We start from the raw sequence: 19,680 nt of genomic DNA on the forward strand, positions 1-19,680 counted from the left end.
AGTTTATCAAGCTCAGTCTTCAAACAAGCTAGTTTATTTGCCTTCACTAATCTCCTTGGAAGGCTGTTCCAGAACCTCACTCCTCTGAAGTCAAACGGCAATATGCAAAGTCCCCTGGGAGGTGAAATTTCCCAGGCTTATCAGCCTAAGGATTTGTTTATTACTCAACAAGTGAGTTTTGCTGCAGGAAACTCCTGCACGCGTCAATTGGGTCAGGATTCAATCACTAGTCAATAAAATTAACTTTAATGATGTTGATTCCACAGAATTTAGTATTTCACGATGTTAAAGCTCACTTCACATGTTGTCAGTTCTTGATATCTCAGCAGCGCTTACATTCCTTCCACCCAGTCGCTGCATTGCTTGTCCTGTCTGAAGAAAGACATTAACACCTCCACACTTGGTGGGGAGCCATACAGTGAGTGGGGAAACTGAGTCACACATTTGCTTAATAAAAATCAGAGGTTGCCCAGTTCTCCACACATGTCCTCCAGTACTGTAAGACCCCCGGGACTGAAATGAGGACCAGAATTGGCAACTCCAGCCTCCCTTCCGTCTGCTAGAAAGAGAAGTGGGTAGTGCCCTCTCAGTCCGAGTTGTTCCAGTCACCCAGGCCATTCGCTGGGGGTGGTGATGATATGAATGACAAGATCACTTCTCTCCAGCTGATTACTGAAACCTGCACAATCCCCAGATTATCCTGTAGAAACATATGCACTGTCAATGCGAGATCAGGGTGGTGAGAATCATAGATTCATAGAAACACATCTTTGTGAAGTGTCATTTTCTACCTTGACTACCATCAAGACAAAGAGTAGGAACAGACTCAATGTGAAGAAAAACTTAAATTGTTGCTGTTGCTTCACTGCCTCCCAGAATGACAAGGCTCACAAGTGAAAAACAGACTCAAGAATCACACTGAAATTTTAAGTATGAGATTTATATTCCAGTCAATTTATTTTATAATTATATGGTAAAAGTGAGAAAGTAATCAATTTTTCAGTAGTAGTGTGCTGTGACATTTTGCATTTTTATGTCTGATTTTATAAGCAAGTAGTTTTTTAAATGAGGTGAAGGTTGGGGGTACACAAGACAAATCAGAGTACTGAAAGGGGTATGGTGGTCTGGAAAGGTTGAGACCCACTGCTCTACTACACCGAAGAGCCATGTAGGTAATTACAGATTTTAAATTAGGCCGTGTGTGTGTGTTTTGTATAATATAATGTTGAACAGCAAGTATGAACGTGTGTTTTTGCCTTGACTATAAAACAAGTTTGAATGTACGCTTAGGGTAGTTTATTTATGCAAGATGGCTTGAATGTATGCTTAATTGTTTTGGGAAGGAAGAGCAATGGGTGGACATTGGTGCTGTGTGCATGTGTGTGCTGAGGGGTGGGACGGGTTGCCAGTGGGGTGCCACCTGGAACTGGGGTACCACTGAGCCCAATGACCCACTAGACCGGGCTCCCTCTCACACCGTGCTGCTGTGACAAGTTGCAAAGCCCTCCAGGCTTGCACTGTCACCAGCACTTGTACAGACAGGGACACGTCCAGCTGCAGTTACAGGCAGGCTCTCTAACCACCAGCTTCGGACCCCAGAGCAGCACCGTCCTGCCCTGGTCAAATCTGGCCAGTATATGGGTTGAACACCCAGTCCACCTCTCCCTCAGTGTGAAGAGGACTGTGGACACTTGTGGTAACCAAGCTAAGATTTTCCCCAGACACCTTAGTTAAACGCTCACTGGTTTGGATTAAAACATAAAACAAAGTTATAAACTACAAGCTATAGTTTAAGTTATTATAAGTGATAGCAAACAGATCAAAGCAGATTACCTAGCAAACAAACAAAAACACAAACTAAGCTTAATATACTACATAGATCGGATATGACTAGCAAATCCTCACCCTAGTGATGATACAAGCAGGTTGCATATTCTTAAGGGGACAAGCTGCCTAACTTACAGCTTGGAATCCCCAGGTGTTCCCTTCACAGGCTAGAAATCCCTCTAGCCTGGGTCCAGCACTTGCCCTACTTCAGTCTTTGTTCCTCAGGTGTTTCCAGGAGACTTTGGGAGGGGAGTCAGTGAAGAACCTCGATGAGGTCACTCCCCTGCCTGAAATAGCCTTTGCTCATGGCGGGAACACTTTGTTTCCAAGCTCAGTTCCCACACCAGCCAGTGGAAAAATACTGATATCCCAAGATGAAGTCCAGTCCCAGGTGACCTGGTCACGTGTTCCTGTAGTGTCACAGCAGCCATGAATCAGAGGCTGTTTGTAGCGTGCTCAGGAAGGCCCCCCAGTGGGCGGTAAGTTTCTTTTAGACCTATTGTTTTCTCCTAAGGCCTCATTACCCTGAATGCCATCTAGACTGAGAGCCTTTTGCCTAGTGGGTGTTCCCCAGGGGAAACCACATTTGAAACACAGATGTAGTGTCAATATTCCTAACTTCAGATACAAAAATGATACATGCATACAAATAGGGTAATCATATTTAGTAAATCATAACCTTTTCAATGATATCTCACATGACCTATCTCGCATAAAATACATCATAATTATGCCATAATCATATCATAATATCTCTATGAAGAATAGCAGTAACCTTATCCCTGATTTAAAAAAATGTGTAATCAACTGTTTTACAGAAAACAGTTTAAACAAAACCTTCATTTTGTCTACATGGGGTGTATTAGCCAATTGTACATAGTTAGATTTCTTTTAAGTTAGACTTTGTGTATGTGCATGTTTGGTATAAAATAATGCTGAACAAATACAAATGTGTGTGTGTGAATGGGTGACTTATCTATAAGATACATAGTGAGGTGGAGTGGCCTCCCTCCAAGGCTGACAGGGAGGAACCACTCCCCACCCTCTAGTGGGTGGAGGCAGGCAGGACCTGCCCCTCATGCCAGAAGCAGAGGGACAGAACAGAAAGTATAAAAGGCAGGACCTCCAGCTAAGTTGAGCCAGACGCCTCTACTTTGCTGCTGGCCTCTACACCAGAGACTGAGCTGTGCTAACCACTGCCTGTGGAGCAGGACCCCGAGGAAGGGGAGCTGCTAAGGCTGCCATTGGCCGAGTATCCCGAGGAGCTGCTGGGTGCCGTGTACCCAAAGGAGACTGAGGGCCCAGGAGCAACGAAGCCCTACGAATAGGTAGTGGTAGAAAGTAATCCAGGGAAAGTCTGGTTGTGTTGCTGAAACCACAGTCAGCATGTTTCCACAGGATCCCCACTGACCCAGTGGCGGGATTCCTTGCTGGGACCTGATGGAGTAGGGTGGGCCAGGGTCCCACTACCCCCTGCTGCCAACCCCACTCCTAAGGTGGTGCCTAATGACCTTAGGCCAGATGGCCTGTGTTTCTCCGCTGTCTGCCCCAACCAGAGAGCTGGGCCATAGGCTGCTACTGCTCTACCCCATCCACAGGGCTTTAGCCTGACTGTGTTTGGTGTCTGTCCCAGTCAGGCAGCTGGGCTAAAGACTGCCAATTGCTCTGCCGCACCCCAAAGGCCAGGGCCCTAGACTCTTTGCTGACACTTAGCATGCTAATCCCCCATCCTTTGGCCTCAGCTGTAGGTGGTGCAGCAAGGTGGTGTGGCCTCCCTCCGTGGCTGACGGGGAGGAACCTCTCTAAGCCACTACTAATAATATACAGCTATTTTGAATGTGTGTTTCCAATGGTTTATCTATCAAAAAGGACACAAGTTGGCTTGAATGCATGCTGAATTGTTTGAGGGAAATAGAGCGGAAGAGAGGGTAGGCATGTGTTGTATATTTTGCTAAAATATTCCTTTAAATTTATCTGTCCTTCAAAAACTTTACTAAAATTAAGAGGCCTCTGCTACAGTGCTAATTTCCAATATTATATATATATATATATATATATATATAAAAAAAAATAGAGGGCTGTGAAGAAATACAGTACTTTGAGTAAATGGAATAAGGGAAATTGTTCTAAAGATTAGGCACCTCTTTCATGGGAGTCTACCAGTGAGACAAATGCTAAAGGAATTATGCAGAAAAAGAAGATTATTTTGGGTCCCAAAACTGAAAACAAAAAAGTCTAATTACTAAGTGTCCATAGGTTTTGTAAAAAGTTTGAGAGAAATTTCCCTGCATGCTCCTTTTGAAGGGTTGGTCATATTTCTGCAAATAAAAACTACAACACGGGGGGAACAGGAGGGTGGGAAGAGGTAAGGAGGCAGCATATACCAGCATTCTTATCTGTCCTTTAGAGAGGTGGAAAAATCTTTCTGCTTTATAATGAAAAATAGAGAAATAAAATCATTACAGTAAAAGGCCTGCTGCCTTTGCCTATCTAAGGATATAGAGAAAACCACAGTTTAAGTTAAAGAGGAATTGCTGCAATGAGAACGTGTGGTAGTTTTAAGGCTAAAGTTTGGATATAGTTGGGTGTAGCTCAGTGTTTACAATCACTTCCCTAAGCACAAGAACAGTCACCCACTCATTACATGTGTTCAAACTAGTGCTAAATTCAGAAATTAACATCTCAGGCTGAACCAATTACCATAACTATGGGAGTTGGGTGGGTTTTTTTTCCTCTGCTTTTCCCACGTCTACAGAGCACTTTACACAGTGATATTTAAAATGCTCTTTCCCTCACTATTAAAAAGATTAAAATTTTGCTTTTGTTTTGTGTTGTTCCTTTCTTCCCTTCTCTCCCCTCCTCAAACCTGATGATGGTAAACGCCACATGTACAAATCACAGGACTACCTGACTACATAATATCAAATCTTTGACTATTCTCTGATCACATTTGCTCTAGATCTTCCTTGTCAGCGTTTCCCAACATGTCATCAGAAGATAGCTGGTCGGAGCCTTTGCCTGTGCAAGAAATCCAAGAAATTGCTGACAAGGTGAGTGGCATGCGATGAAAGATGAACAACAGAAACAAATACAACAAAAGTATACGTCTTTAAAGCAAATTCTAGAGAAATTAGAGAGCGAAGCTACAACTTTCTTTAAAATCCAATATTCAGCACTGAAAATGGAAGCCCTCTTGATTGATTAGAAGCATGCTTTAAAAGTGACTGTGCTAACTCAAGTCCGTGAAAATTCGTAGGTTCGTATCCGCCAAGGCCAGAAGGGACCATCTAGTTTGACATACTGTATAGCACAGGCATAGAACTGTTCATTCTTTTAATCCGTTTGATGTGGCCATGTTAATTTTGTATCATTCTAGTTTAATTGAAATGTCATGTGATATCAAGCGCGGTACAGAAGTCTAAGTCTATTACATCAATGCTATTACCTTTATCAACCAAATTTATAATTTCATCATAAAAAGACAGATCCTGTCATACTGACTTGATATTTTCCATAAAGCCTCATTAATTGGCATTAAGTATATTATCCTCCTTTAACTCTTTATTAATCGAGTCCCATATCAGCCACTCCAATATCTTGCCCACTATCGATATCGGACTGGCAGGCCTATAATTGCTGGGTTATCCCATTTATCCTTTTTAAATATTGGCACAACATTACTTTTCTTCCAGTCTTCTGACCCTCTGCTTTCCAGTCTTCTGGTTGCTGTAGAGACAGTCCCGACAGCAATATATGAAAGACAGCAAGGTCTAGTGGTCAGTACTGGCATCTGAAGCTGTCGGGACTGTCTAATTAACTACCAGAGCAGTTCCACTGATAGTAGCAGTGGTAGAAGCACTTGTGCAGACAGGGTTTTAGGTGTCTTTATAAGTGTGTCATCGCACCCTGATCTGTACAGAACTGGCTGACAGGGCAGTAAAAATATCAGTGTTCTGCCTACACTGGTACTTGGGCTAGTGGAGCTGCACTGGCAGTGAATTGGAGGTCCCATTTGCTAATACAGAGCAGGCCAGGGAGTCAGGCTTTTGTTCCTGGTGCCAGGGCCGGCTCTAGGGTCCCATTACTGGGGGGCAGAGGAGGGGAGTGGGTATTTGGGGGCCCTGTAAACAAATAACCTTCTAGGAGTCCAGGGGCTTGTCTGATCCCTGGAAAATCTTGGATTTTAGGAAAGTTGGTTACTATGTCAGTATTTTCCTGTGATTTATAATTTTGGCTTTTCTGACAATGATTTAGGGCCCCTTGAAGGTTGTTCAGGCTCCAGGGGGCATAGGGCAAACACCCTGGGTCTGCCTGGCTCAGTTTTCTCAGCTGTAAAACGGGAAGTGAATAACACTTCCCTTCCTCACATGGGAGCCGTGAGGTTTAATTAGCTCATGTTTGTCAGGTACATTGAGAGTCTCCCTCGAAAGACACTAGAGACCTACAATATGTTACTGCTGGTGTATGTGCACTCACTGTTGAAACCTAACAGAGTGTCCGAAAGATTTTATAATCCAAGTTGAAATGTGCACCCAGCATGTGTCAGGAATGAGGCTGCAATACTTAGTTTTCAGTGGCCACAAATATGGGGCAAATGGTGAATTTTCAAGTCAGATTCTGCTTTAATTCACACAGGGGTCAACCGGGGTTTTAAATTTACTCCCCTGTTAATTGAGAGCACAATATAGCCTCCAGAGCGCAGATATGTAGGATACTTTCCTGAAAGTAGTTCAGGTGTCATGCACTTTGAGTGCTTTAAAGCACACACCTGTTCAGTCATCTTTAAAAATGTAAACAAAATTATTCATTGCTCTTTATTTTCTAGAAGGTGAAACTTACCTTGTGCTTGGATGAGGAGAAAGAACTCAGGAGTTCTGGTTCTCCTTTCTGGCCCCGCCCTTGCATAAAATCTGTGTGTGCTGTGTAGATATTGAACAGTATTTGACTCACAAATGCCTATTAGCAACTCAGAACTCCCCAGGATTCTTTAGCAGCTATGAGACTCTGACCACCAGATTGCGGACTAGCAAACGTGTGGTGGCTCTGACCTCACCCTTCTTCAGGCACCTCTTTATGGAAAGGGAGACCAGCTGCCAACAGACAAATGTCATTGATGATTGGCTAAAATACATTTATTGCCTTTACTGACTAAGTGTTTTTAAATAAATGGTGAAAGTTCATTCATTAGCTAACTGGGAATCATAATGGGTCAGTGGTTAGTGCACTGGGATTGGTAGTCATCAGATGCGATTCCTGTGTCAGCCACAGACTCACAGGGCTGACTTTTGGGAAGTCACTTCAGCGCTCTCTGCCTCAGTTTCCACATCTGTAGTGCTGTTGCTATGTGGGACATCATTGTAGTATCTAAATGCTCCTAAAAGAGGCTCCAAAGCAGACAATTAAAATAACAGCAAATAGAGAAGATGCTTTGCTCTTCAGTCCTTCTGAGAGGAAGGATTTTAACTCTGATTTCCTCAGGAGGTACAAAGCACTTTTCATGGGCAATCTGAAAGCACGAATCCCAACCAGAGATGGGCGCCTCTCTCCAACCTGTCAGTCAGGTGCCTAAGTATCTTTCTGGAGCTGGGACCTAAGCCCTGTCACTTTTCTCTCCATTTTACTTCTGGCTAACTTAGATGGCTCCCCACTCTGCTGGCTTCTGGGAATCCTTTTCCCCATACAGTGTACAGGAAACCTGGGTGCTTAACTCAGGGCTAAGAATTCCACTAGTCAGCAGGGTGCCTAAGATTCCTGGTGAATCTGACCCCCAACAGCCCTAGTCCCATCGCCTTGGGACAGGTCCTCTCATAGACCCCTGAGTGTTACCTTCATGTCCACCCTACGCCTAACTGAGTCCAGAAACCACCACCAACATTTGTTCAGGAATGTCTTATGTATTAAACCCCCATGTCCTACATCTGTTAGGCATCAGAACAGCTGCTCCAGAGCTGACACTGACACAGAGCTGAAACTGTTCCAGAGTCACATGCTCACACAAAAGATGCTGCATCAGTGTGGAAGCGCAATGCAGAGCAGCCCCTAATGCAGGGGTGAAAGTAACTTAAAGGACTTACTGGTACTCTGGAGTCCTGAGTAGGGGGCAGGGCCTCAAACAGAAGGGGTGAGGGCTTTAGCGCCCCAGATCCTTTAAATCACCACCCAAGGCCTGCTGCTGGAGCCCTGGGGCAGCAGTGGCAGCTGGCGGCTCTGGCAGCAATTTAAAGGACATGGGGCTCCCAGCCGCCACCGCAGTGGAGCCCCAGGCCCTTTAAATTGCCATCTGGGAAAGCTGGTCCAGTATGGTGTAGCGGCTACTTTCACCTCTGCCCTAATGAGACAGACCACAGAACTGAACTCCGACCAATTACCTCTACTGCATGAATGCATTAAGATGTTCAGATTGCACACTAACTTCTTGGGAACTGCCCACCCTCCCTAAACACACCAAGAGTTAAACTGGGAACTACTCTGTTATTGTTAATAGGAACTGTTTAAACTAGTGAGCCCAGGGTATTTGCAGCCTTTTCTGGCAGCCTTAATACATTAGTATTTCATTGGTGCTGCAGGTCAGAGCTTTGAGACTCTGTAGCTGTTGCAGCCCATGGTGCTTGACAGCTGAAGTTTCTTTAATGCTTTCCTCTGAGACATGGTACATCTGGTGTGCAAACAAGTTCTGTATCTGAGAAGGGTTGATGTACCACAGCACTCCAATGACCCCCATCAGGTGAGGGTGATCACAGGTATCTTAGGGAAATGTGTGACATAGTTGGGACAGATACGACACTAACTGGGACTAACCTCATGGAATTATGTTTAAGTATTTTAGGCGTTCATTGTATTAAAAATGTAAAAGTTTATGTACAATTCAGGGATTGTACATAATCCCATGGGGGAGGTGAATCACAGCCCTCAAGGAACTAAGAAGACTGGAGAGTGCTTAGGCAAATCCACTCAGGTTGCGACACCTCCAGAGAGGTACCACCAGTTGGAAAGAAGTTTGCATTTACTGATACAAACTGGATTCTCCAGAGCCCAACAGACAAAGAAATAGCCTGAGTTTTAACTGACTTGGGGCCTTTTCCTTATCCAGCAAAGGCAGAAGGTCTGGTCCCTAAGGCCAGGAGGGGGGGAGGGGACATGCAATCCTTGTGCAAGGGCTTAACCTACTAGAGCCCTAGGGTAGAGCTGGGGTGACCTCGGGCAAGTTTTCTAGAATGTGTTTGGGTTTTTATTGTGTTTTCTGTGTAATGTTTTTACCTTAAGAATAAATGTGCCTGCTTAGAAAGAGCTGTGGGGTAACCTGTCACTGCTGGCACTCTACTGTTCATAGCCTGTGGAGAGAAAGCAGCACAGGTGCTGGGCTGGTTAGGCACTCTGGCTTCCTGGAGGTATCACAGCATAGTGCAAGAAGCTGTGCAGCCTGAACACGTTGGTCAGGAGGGAGAGAGACATGGGTCTGCCCAAGAGACGTGACAGCTGAGGAGCTGCCCCTCTTCCCCCGTAGAGTGGGTGCCCTTGGTGGACACAATGAGGGAATGCAGGTGCAGTTGTCCTAAACCAGGGGTTCTCAAACTGGGGAACAGGACCCCTTGGGATTGTGAGGTTATTATGTGGGGTCGTTAGCTGTCAGCCTCCACCCCAAACCCCACTTTGCCTCCAGCATTTATAAAGTGTTTTTAATGTATGGGGGTGGGGTTGCACTCAGAGGCTTGCTATGTGAAAGGGGTCACCAGTACAAAAGTTTGAGAATCATTCCCTAACCTGGGAAAAGGTTATTGATAATGTCACTGTCAATTCACTGATGAGCCCCAAACTTCCCTTCCCTTCAGCTGTATGTTACAATAGGTAGCACTCTTCATGCCACATATTTTGAAGTACTGGTACTGAATAAGTTTTAAAATTCCAGTGTTTAAAGTTATTCCCCTGCATAAACACATCTACCCAAACCTGCTTCCAGTGCAAGAGAGTCTTGCCTTTGCCAGCTGGGTGTTAGCTCCTAACACAACCAGCCTGGCAGCCACTCAGGCGCTCTCCTCTGGGCTGTGCCAGCCCTGCCTTTGCCCTGCAGATTGACATTAAGTGCACCGAGTCCCTGAATCCCTTCAAAGTGTCCCCCTGTGCTAGCCAGCCCCGATCCCTGGATACCCACAGAAATCCCAGTTCCTCCATTCCAGAAGGAACAGTGGACCCCAGGTTTACCTTATATGACAGCTCCTGTAGCACACCTAGCAATTGAGTTCACTTACAGTAAAAGTAAAGAACATTTATTGAAGGAAGAACAGATTCAAAGAGAAACAAGCGTGAGTGATGGGTACAAGTAGTTCTATATAAAACAAAAATCATAACATGCAAAACACTTGTTAACAGTTACCTTGCCTATCTAATAGAGTAGATTCTCACCCCACAGTTCAGTCCTTTGCAGAATTAGCTAGCCCCAAAGAGCCAGACTTCCAGGAAGCTCCCCCACTCATCAAGGTGCCACCTCAGTGAATGGTTGCAGAGTGTCTTTCTCTACCCTGTGATCTACTGGATCAGTGTTTTGTCTTTATCCACAGACGGGGTGATCCACTCACTAGCATATTGTTCCTTTTCACTTGCTAGTGGTTTTGATACTTATAGTTTGTCTTTGATGATTTCCCATTGCTTTTCTGGGTTGGTGCCACAGAAGACAATGAGTAATGAAAGTTATAATTGGCTAGCTCAGGACAAACAACTCCCTCCTGCTTGTATTGGCCATGACTGAGACATATTATTGCCTGGTGACTCACTTTACCTCCTTGACCATAAGGGCATACTTTTCAATATAGTTACATTATTCCTTAAATATCACCCTGCAACAGAGTCACACTCACCTCTCATAAGCGCCCCCAGCCAAGCATGTGTGCCTGCACTCTCTGTTTGTGGTTAGTCTTCAGTGACTCAGCCCTCCGGCCAAGTCATGACCAACCTGGGTGAGATAAAGCAAAGCAAACCCCTTTCAGAGTACAAGTACAACAGGGGTCTCTCTCAGTTTGCCCCTGCTCTGGACTAGGTCAGTGCCCCAGGGCTCCTCCCCTTGAGCCAGTGTCTTTGCCCCCTTAGGGCCTTTCCAGCCACAACTCTCCAGCTGGGCCAGTACAGTTCTCCCCCCCGGGGGTGCCTCAATGTCCAGGCCACTTCCCCACTGTGGCTAATGGGCAGGCGGGAGGGAGACCCAAGCCCACCCACTACTCCAGGTCCCAGACCAAGGACCCTTTAGATAGCAGCTGTCTGCTGTGTCCCTTTATCTAAATCACACTGCTGCTCTAATTCCCTGGGCCACTTTCCTGCAGCCCTGCACCATCTTCACCCTTACCTCAGCACCTTGTCCTGATGGAACCTGCACAACCAGCTCAGGTTCCATCTTGCTCTCCCTGGCTTCTGGCAGCACTACCTTCCCCATGGTGCTGCAGCTCCCTCAGCCAGCCACACACCAGCCACACTCCTCCAATTCTAGCAAGGTACAGAACTCATGCTGGCCCTGCAGCTCTTCTTATATTGACCTGATGGGCCTGGATTGGCTGCTTCCCACACAGCTGCTCTAGGGAGCTTGGAGGACCTCTCTACTGCCCTTTTCTGGGGGTGGCAGGACCACAAGACCTCCAACAGAGGGCCTCAAGGCCTAGTCCACCCCGTCACACACATCTTACAGTGCTTATGGGTATTGATCAATTACAAGTTTTCATCCATGCTATCCTTCATGGATGAATACCATGAAAGCAGTGTGTTAGGTGTAGTGAGTTTGTCAGGTCTGAGACAGGAGTTGCTTGTAAAGAACAGTGAACCCTTTGACAGTTGGCACCAACGGGTCTCTATGTCACAGTGCCCAAGTGTCATGTGATGGCAAACTGGAGGTGGTGCCTCCTTTAAGAGGGAGCTGGACCTGACAGACTGAGGTCATTGGATGGACAAGGGTTTTTGGGGAGAAATGTTTGCAGAAAGCAGGAGCTTCAGGTGAAAGAGACTTTCAGGAAAGGCCAGGCAGCAATCCTAGTTTTCACAGGGCTGTGAAGCCTGGTTAGAAGGAAATGTTGAGCCTAGGGAATAAGGCTGAAAGATCTAAGTTGAGTTGTTTATTTAATAAGCAAGGTCCAAGAAGGGAAATGCTGTATGCTGCCTTTAAGTCTATGTGCATTCTGAGAGGGGGAAACTGAGGAAGTGGACATATGACGAGAAAGGATATGCTGATCCCATTACACCATCTAACCCTCTTTCATTTTTCTATAGGTGAAGCCACAGCTGGAAAAGAAAGTGGACAAGACATATCGAGTCTTTGTAGCCAACCAGTATAGATATCTGAAAAACATAGTTGGTGCAAGCCACTACCTCATTAAGGTCAGTATTCAATGTAGGATGGAAGAAGTGAGGGATTTTGTCAAGTGTTCTACCTGCAGAAGAACTTAGATGTCATTTGGAGTGGCTTGAGACAGGAAATAATGATCAAACATTGCAGGGAAAGGGCCAATTTAAGTTTTAATCAAGGTAGGGACTATCTCTCGTGTGAACAGCTTCAATGGGAGAGTCAAAGTGCCCCCCTGCCTCAGACTACCCCATAGCCCAGGAGTTAGGACATTCAGCTGACAGGTAGAAGACCCAGGACCAACTCCCTTTGTCTTGTCATGCAGAAGGGGGACCTGAATGGGGTCTCTCATGGCCCAGGTGAGTGCCCTTACCCCTGGGCTAAAGGTCATAAGGGAGGTTATTGCCTTCTTTATTTTTTCTGGTGTCAGGTGTGCTCTGAGCACACCTACTGGATCAGACCCTGCAGGTAAGATAGGCAGGGCAAAGCCTCATATGAGAATCCCGCTGCAGGTTTGCTGTGAGTTAGGTGTCTAGGCACCTGCCTGAGACAGGAGTGCACATGGCCAGTGGCAAAAACTTAGGCAACTAGCAAAAATTACAGCAAAAATGTAGGTGTTCAGGGAATGTAGGCACCTCCAGCATTAGGTGGTAGCTGAGTGGGGGTTTTGTGAATACCAGTGGTGCTTAAACATTGGACTTAAACTCCTTAGGCTCCTGAGCCCCTTTGTCAACCTGGCCCTGAATCTCCCAGCACAAGCTATCTGGGTAAGGACACTGCTCTGCCAAGGCAGGTGCTGTGTATTTACCTGCTTTAGGCCAAAAAAAAAAAGAAAAATACAGAGGAGGTTCACTGTAGTACTCACAAGTTCACCTCGCTGCAGAAACAGCCAATAGTTGGGTATGTGGTAACTCACCAAGGCCTCCTGGGGTACGTCTACACAGCAACTAACACCTGTGGCTGGCCCGTGCCAGCCGGCTCGGGCTCGCAGGGCTTGGGCTGCGGGGCTGTTTCATAACTAATGTCTGGGCTTGAGGTTTGAGCTAGAGCTTGGGCTCTAGGACCCTGCGAGGTGGGAGGTCCCAGAGCTCAGGCTCCAGCCTGAGCCCAGAAGTCTACACCTCCCACAGCCCGGGCCCTGGGAGCCTGAGTCAGCTGGCACGGGCCAGTCACAGATTTTTCTTTGTTGTGTAGACATGCGTCTACAGATGAGTGCATTAAGCCTTTCATTATTGTGGTATTTATTTTTCCTGGAGGCCTGGCTCAGCCAGGTCAGCACTGAACAGATACACAGTAAGTGGCTAAGTCCCTGTCTCAATGAGTTTACAGTGTAGACTATGTTAGGGGGCTTATTTCTTCACCCTTTTACTTCCCTGGTCGTTCTCGCATGAACAGAGAGCAACAATACCGGAAGTCCGAAGGTGCAAACAATTTGATGTTTATTGGGGTGAACTTTCAGCAAGCATGAGTTCAGTTTCCTTCCTCAGTGTCCCCCTTCCCAGCTCTAACACCACAGAGCCTTGCCTATGTCCCTGTTCCCCTTTCCTGTTCCTATTCCCTCCTCCTTAGCAAAACATGATTTCAATTCCCCCACCCCCATTCCTTGTTCCCATTCCCCCCCTTACTTCCTGATTGACTGCAGACTATATAGTAAAACTTGGGTTTTGTTTAGCTATACCAGTGATTCTCAAACTTTTGTCCTGGTGACCCCTTTCACATAGCAAGCCTCTGAGTGTGACACTCCCCCCCCCAAATTAAAAACACTTGTTTATATATTTAACACCATTAAAAATGCTGGTGGCAAAGTGGGGTTTGGGGTGGAGGCTGACAGGTCACGACCCCCCACATAATAACCTCATGACCCCCTAAGGGGTCCCGATCCGCAATTTGAGAACCCTCGAGCTATACCTTAACCAATTATTTTACTGAAATTTAACTAACCAATCCTAACATGTAGTAACATGGTTATTTAACCAATTATATCCCACCACCTTAATTGGTTTACACCCAACAAAATTAATTATACAGCAGACACAAACAATTACAGAACCAGACAGAGATTACAGAAAACAATAGGGAAGTGGAGACTACACTGATAGAACAATACAGAAATGAGGATTTTACATCCCAGCTATTGATAAGTGAGTTCTTGCCAGACAGGATGGTATCAAACTAAATTATCAAACACTTGGCATGCTGGGGCCTGGAGCCACCCCTGAGTGCATCATAATCAAATACTTGAGCTGTGCAGATTTCACCGAACAGGTAACTGTGGTGCTAGGCAAGCCATTGGTCCAGTTATAAGCCAGACAGTTCTGTTTTTTCCTTCCCCAAGGTTTTATCCCCTGTCCTGTACAGATGTAAAACTGGATGTGGGTCTGTCTGGTTTCACGCTGCACTGGGCAGAGGATGCATTTTGAAGAGCACGCTGCTCTGCCCCTGCTGGCGTGACCTCACACACACCACACATGTGACGCAGGAGGACATGGGAGTGGGGCAGCATACTCTTTAAAATGGCATCCTCTGTCACGCAGGTGGGGGCGGGTCCACGCTATCCCCGAAGTACCAGACGGCCTGGTATTCTGGGGATGCGTCAGTGGCCACCCTAGATGCCCCCTCCCAGAGACAGCACCCCAAACTCCCTTCTGCACCCCAACCCCATGCCTCAGCCCTGAGCCCCCTCCCACAACCAAACTCCCTCCCAGAACACAACCACCTCCTGCACCCCAACCCCCTCCCCCAGCCCTGAGCCGTCTCCAGCACTCAAACTACCTCCGAGATCTTGCACCATGAACCCCCTCCTGCACCCCAACCCTCTGCCCCAGGTTCAGCCCCCTCTCACACTCTGAACCCCTCTGCCCCAGCCCAGAGCTCACACCCCCTCCCACACCCCAACCCATTGAAAGTGACCGAGGGTGAAGGTGAATGAGCAACAGGGGGTGGGGGAAATAAAGTGATTGGGGTGGGGCCTTGGAGAAGGGGCGGGGAATGGGCAGAGCCTCAGGGAAGGGACAGGGCTGGTGGCAAGGCAAGGTATTTGGGTTTGTGTGAGTAGACATTTGGCAACTCTACTCATATCCCACCGGTTTGAGCACTCTGCTGAGAAACAGGAGACCCAGTACATCAGATGAGGATCATATTGAACCCAGGTCATCCAAATCCCAGGTGAGTAAGGATCCGCGTTTGTCATGCAGCTCACAGAAGTCATGGATTCTGTGACCTCCATGACTTCTGCAGCGGCTTGGGTGCTTGGCCGGGGGCCGCCTGAGCAGCTCATGGAGCCCCTAGGCCGGTAGCACCAGCTGCTGCTGCTGCAGTCTTGCTCCCCACCACTCCGCAGCAGCAGGAGTTTGGGTGTGGAGGGGCTCAGGGCTGGAGGTTGGGTGAGGAGCAGTGCTTACCGAGGGGGGCTCCCCAGAAGAACTACAGGAAATCCCCTCCCTCAGCCCCTAGCTCCATGTGCTGCCTCAGCTGGCAGGCATCACCCTCGCAGCTCCCATTGCTGTGATTCCCAGCCAATGGGAGCTGCAGCACCAAGGCTTGGGGCAGAGTGAGGTAGCACATGGAGCTCGGGAGCCAGCTAGGGAGCCTACCACAGCCCCATGAACCCTCCACCCCAGCACCCGCTGTGCCCCCTGAACTGCGCCCCTCCAAGCACCCTCAGCAGCCACCCACCAGGCTGTGCCCCTCCAGCATCCGCGGTGCCCCCAGGGCTTTCCCCCCAAGCCGCCCCCCCCACATACACAAGTCAGGGGACATGAATTTTTGTTTCCTGCCCATAACCTGTCCATTACTTTTACTAAAAATACCTGTGACTAAAACGTAGCCTTACACATGACTACTCCCAACCACTGGACTAAAAGTGATAAGGTGGGATACCACCATCTCCTCCTCTGGCCATTTTGTGAATCTGTCCCCCAAAATCAAAAAGAATCATTTTGGAAATATTGAAACAGTTTGTCACCAGTTAAAAAATATTTTTTGATTTGACTGACAGTCAAAATTGACACAAACAGTTTTGGTAGATTTGAAATGGCATTTTTGGTGAATAAAATATTAGTCCGAAAAATATTTCACCTAGCTCATGTGAGAGGGGTGTTTTACCTAATCCCAGCATCCAGTCATCTATACCTTGATTTCCCCTCTGGTGGTGGGGTGCTTTCAGTATGGTCGGTAGCCAGACAAGTATTCCAAATAAGTCTTCAGCCCATTCTGTAAACTCAGACAGACCCTCTTAGACCTTGGGAAATCCAACAGGAGGGTTTCTTCCCACTACGTGCCTCCTTCCTCTTCCCTGCCTTTCATCAACTGACTTCTTATATCTCCTTTTTTCAAACTTTCTTTGCTCTTTCCTGAGTGGCTTTGAAAACTGATATGGCCTTCTTGGAGAAAAAAAGGGTTAATTTGTTCATTACCAGAGATCTGATTGAAGTCAATGAGAGTTTGCCTTAGGAAAAACTGATTGAAAACTTTTGGGTTTATGTGCAAAGAGCAGAAGATGAAGGGGCTGAGTGGAAAGGATAACTTTGGGGGTATAAAGACTGTGGCCTCAATTCAGCCCAAGGATAAACAGGTGCTACTCCCAGAGCAACCAATGGAAGTGGCACATTCTTATGGCAGCATTGAATTTGACCTCGTGAATGGGGATAACATTTTTACTTCCACTGATCGTGAGGAACACACTCACATAGGCACAAAGACTTGTCACTGATCACACGTAGTAGGAAATGGAAACAGTCTCTACAGCTATTGAAGGAGAGTGGGTGGGAGTTAGTTCTTATTTTGTAGCTATTCAAAGGTTCAGCACTGCATCTCCCCAAACATCCTTTCATTGGAATGTGCTTAGTCCATGGCTGTCCCATTCTCCTTGTCTTTCAGGTCTCCGTCAGCAACAGCACTGATGAGTGTGTACACTTGTATGTGGTACAAATGGTTATTGCTACCCCAGTGGATCCAGAACTCAAGAAGTATCAGCTGAACAAAACCAAAGATGATCCACTGGAGCCATTTTGATTGAGATGCTTGGGACGGGCTCTTCTGTTGCTCTTTCTGCAGACTCCCAGCTCATACAACCAGTGCCAATACATGAACGAAAATAAAATGTAACTGATTTTGAAAACTAAGTTTGTGTTTCCATGCTGCATGTAACAGAAGGTCTGTCTTCATTCCAGCAGTAAGTAACTGCTGCTAACTGACAATGGGCCTGCAAGGAACGAACAGTTCAGCACTGCATTTCCCCAAAACATGCCTCTCTTAGAATCTGCTTAGTCCATGTGCTTGACTCTCCCATTCTCCTACTTTGCTGCTTTCTGCTAATAATAGTAACCTAGAAAACTAGAAGAATTTTTCCACCAGCTCTGCCTTAAGTAAATCTTTCACATCCCCACTTGCCACATCCTCACTGCAGTCATAAGAAAAACAGTCATCTAACCGGACACCCCACACTGGATCATTACATCGATTGCTTCAGGAATAAAAATCAACTCTGAAATCCTCAAACATGCATTGCATCCACCGCAGTCTATGTACCACCCAGGGGATAGTCCCTGAAATCTAAACACCAGAGAGGGATCAAACTGGTAGACAAAGGGCACTATTGTAGTCCCTAATCACGATAACTGTGACCGCACGATCAATAGACAAGTCTCTTAAACTATCTATTATAATGACAGGTTTCAGAGCAGCAGCCGTGTTAGTCTGTATCTGCAAAAAGAACAGGAGTACTTGTGTTAGTCTCTAAGGTGCCACAAGTACTCCTGTTCTTTTAATCTATTATAAAGAACTTAAAAATGACCCCACACCATAATTCACACAGGAATTTAAAGACACTGTCAAATCTTTCCCCAAACAACTCCAAGAAAAGCTCTATAATCTCATCCCCCACAAACCCTCCCCGTGGAACTTCTACGGGCTTCCCAAAATACCCAAACAGGGGAACCCAGGAAGATCTCGCGTATCTGACAATGGCGTTCTCACTCAAGCAAAATCAGGACTCATAGAAACCATCCTCAATCCACTCACCACTGCAAGCTTCTTCCAAAACAGCACCAAGTTCCTCCAGAAACTCTGCAACATTAATAATCTCCCTCAGAACACCATTCTTGCCACTCTGGATACCACCTCCCTAATACACCAACATCCCCTCACCATGATGGTATCCCTGCCTGTCTCAAATACTTACAGAATAATGCACAACACTCAGAAATGCACCCAACACACATCAACAAGCTCATCCATTTTATCCTTACCCACAACACCTTCATATTTAACAACAATTACTGTCCAAACCATATAAATAGCTGTGGGTAGTGGGATTTCTCTCCCCTCCCCCGGCCCCGCCCAATATGCCAGCCTCTTCATGGACCACCTTGAGGAATGAGTTCTGGAAGAATGCAACTCAAAACTAATGTTATACCTGAAATACACTAATGACATTTTCATCCTCTGGACAGATGACCTGAGCTCCCTCATAGATTTCCACCACAATGTTAACAGCTATCACCCATCCAGCAAACTCTCTCTAGAACAAACCCACACCAGCATCAACTGACTGGACAATGCTATTAGCTTCAACAATGGAAACCTACAAACAGTAATACATCAGAAACCCTCGGACCACCACACTTACCTCCAACCCAGATTCAGCAACCACCTAGACATACCAAGAAATCTGATCTATAGCCAGGCACTCAGATACCACAGAATATGCTCTGAGATACACACCTAAACACTCTTAACAACACCTTCACTAAACAAAGACACGCCACCAGAGATGTAGATCACATCATGGAAAGGGCCACCCAAATACCCAGGGAGAAACTGCTTAATTCAGAAAACAAAAACCCCACTGACCACAGCCGCCAGTTGTCACCAATCATCCCAAACTGGGGACCACATCCTGGAAAATCTTTCCTGAACCCCCTCTTCTGGCCTTTAAACAACTCCCTAACCTAACCAAACTCATCATCAGAAGCAGGCTTGCCACAGACTAGGAAACACCAACTCACCGTGGCATCAGACCCTGCCAGAACAATAGATGCAAAACCTGCATACGTAGCTCCACTGTTACAGTGATCAATACCACCCACAACACACCTTTTAAAACTCACGGATCCTGCACTTGCCTGTCACAACATGTGGTGTACCTCATCCAGTGCATCAAATGTGCCCAATAACAACTATGTGGGTGAAAGCAGACAATCACTATTCTCTTGAATGAACTCACACTGAAAAACGATAAGAGACAAAGCCACCTTATCACCTGTAGGCAAACACTTTTCACAAAGCGATCACTCCATATCTGATCTTTCAATACTCATTCTCAAAGGAAACGTACTCAACACCTTCAAATGACAAGCCTGGGAACTTAAATTTATAACATTGCTAGGTGCTAAAACTCATGGATTTAACAGGGGCACTTGCTTCATGTCAAGTTACAGATATGTAACAGACACCTACCAGCTAACTCTTAATGGCAGCTTATGTGAATGTGCAACTTGATTCTCAGAGTGAAGTCAATACCCCCATATATAAAC

The 19,680-nt window shown here is 46.3% G+C and overlaps 1 protein-coding gene across 2 annotated transcripts; it reads left to right on the forward strand.

Annotated features, from left to right (window-relative positions):
* Nucleotides 1-2,955: 2,955 nt before the first annotated feature.
* On the forward strand, nt 2,956-17,268 carry LOC123366304 (cystatin-A5-like). Of its 2 annotated transcripts, none has more exons than XM_045009619.1 (4): nt 2,956-3,158; nt 4,787-4,877; nt 12,073-12,180; nt 17,024-17,268. In XM_045009619.1, the coding sequence occupies exons 2-4, from the start codon at nt 4,812-4,814 to the stop codon at nt 17,156-17,158; spliced, it is 309 nt and encodes a 102-aa protein (XP_044865554.1). In that variant the 5' UTR covers nt 2,956-3,158; nt 4,787-4,811; the 3' UTR covers nt 17,159-17,268. The 2 variants fall into 2 exon arrangements, with proteins under 2 accessions (XP_044865554.1, XP_044865547.1); XM_045009612.1 differs by having other exon boundaries at nt 2,956-3,155.
* Nucleotides 17,269-19,680: the final 2,412 nt, after the last annotated feature.

The sequence above is a fragment of the Mauremys mutica genome, chromosome 1, assembly GCF_020497125.1.
Source record: "Mauremys mutica isolate MM-2020 ecotype Southern chromosome 1, ASM2049712v1, whole genome shotgun sequence".
In the NCBI taxonomy this organism is placed as follows: Eukaryota; Metazoa; Chordata; order Testudines; family Geoemydidae; genus Mauremys; species Mauremys mutica.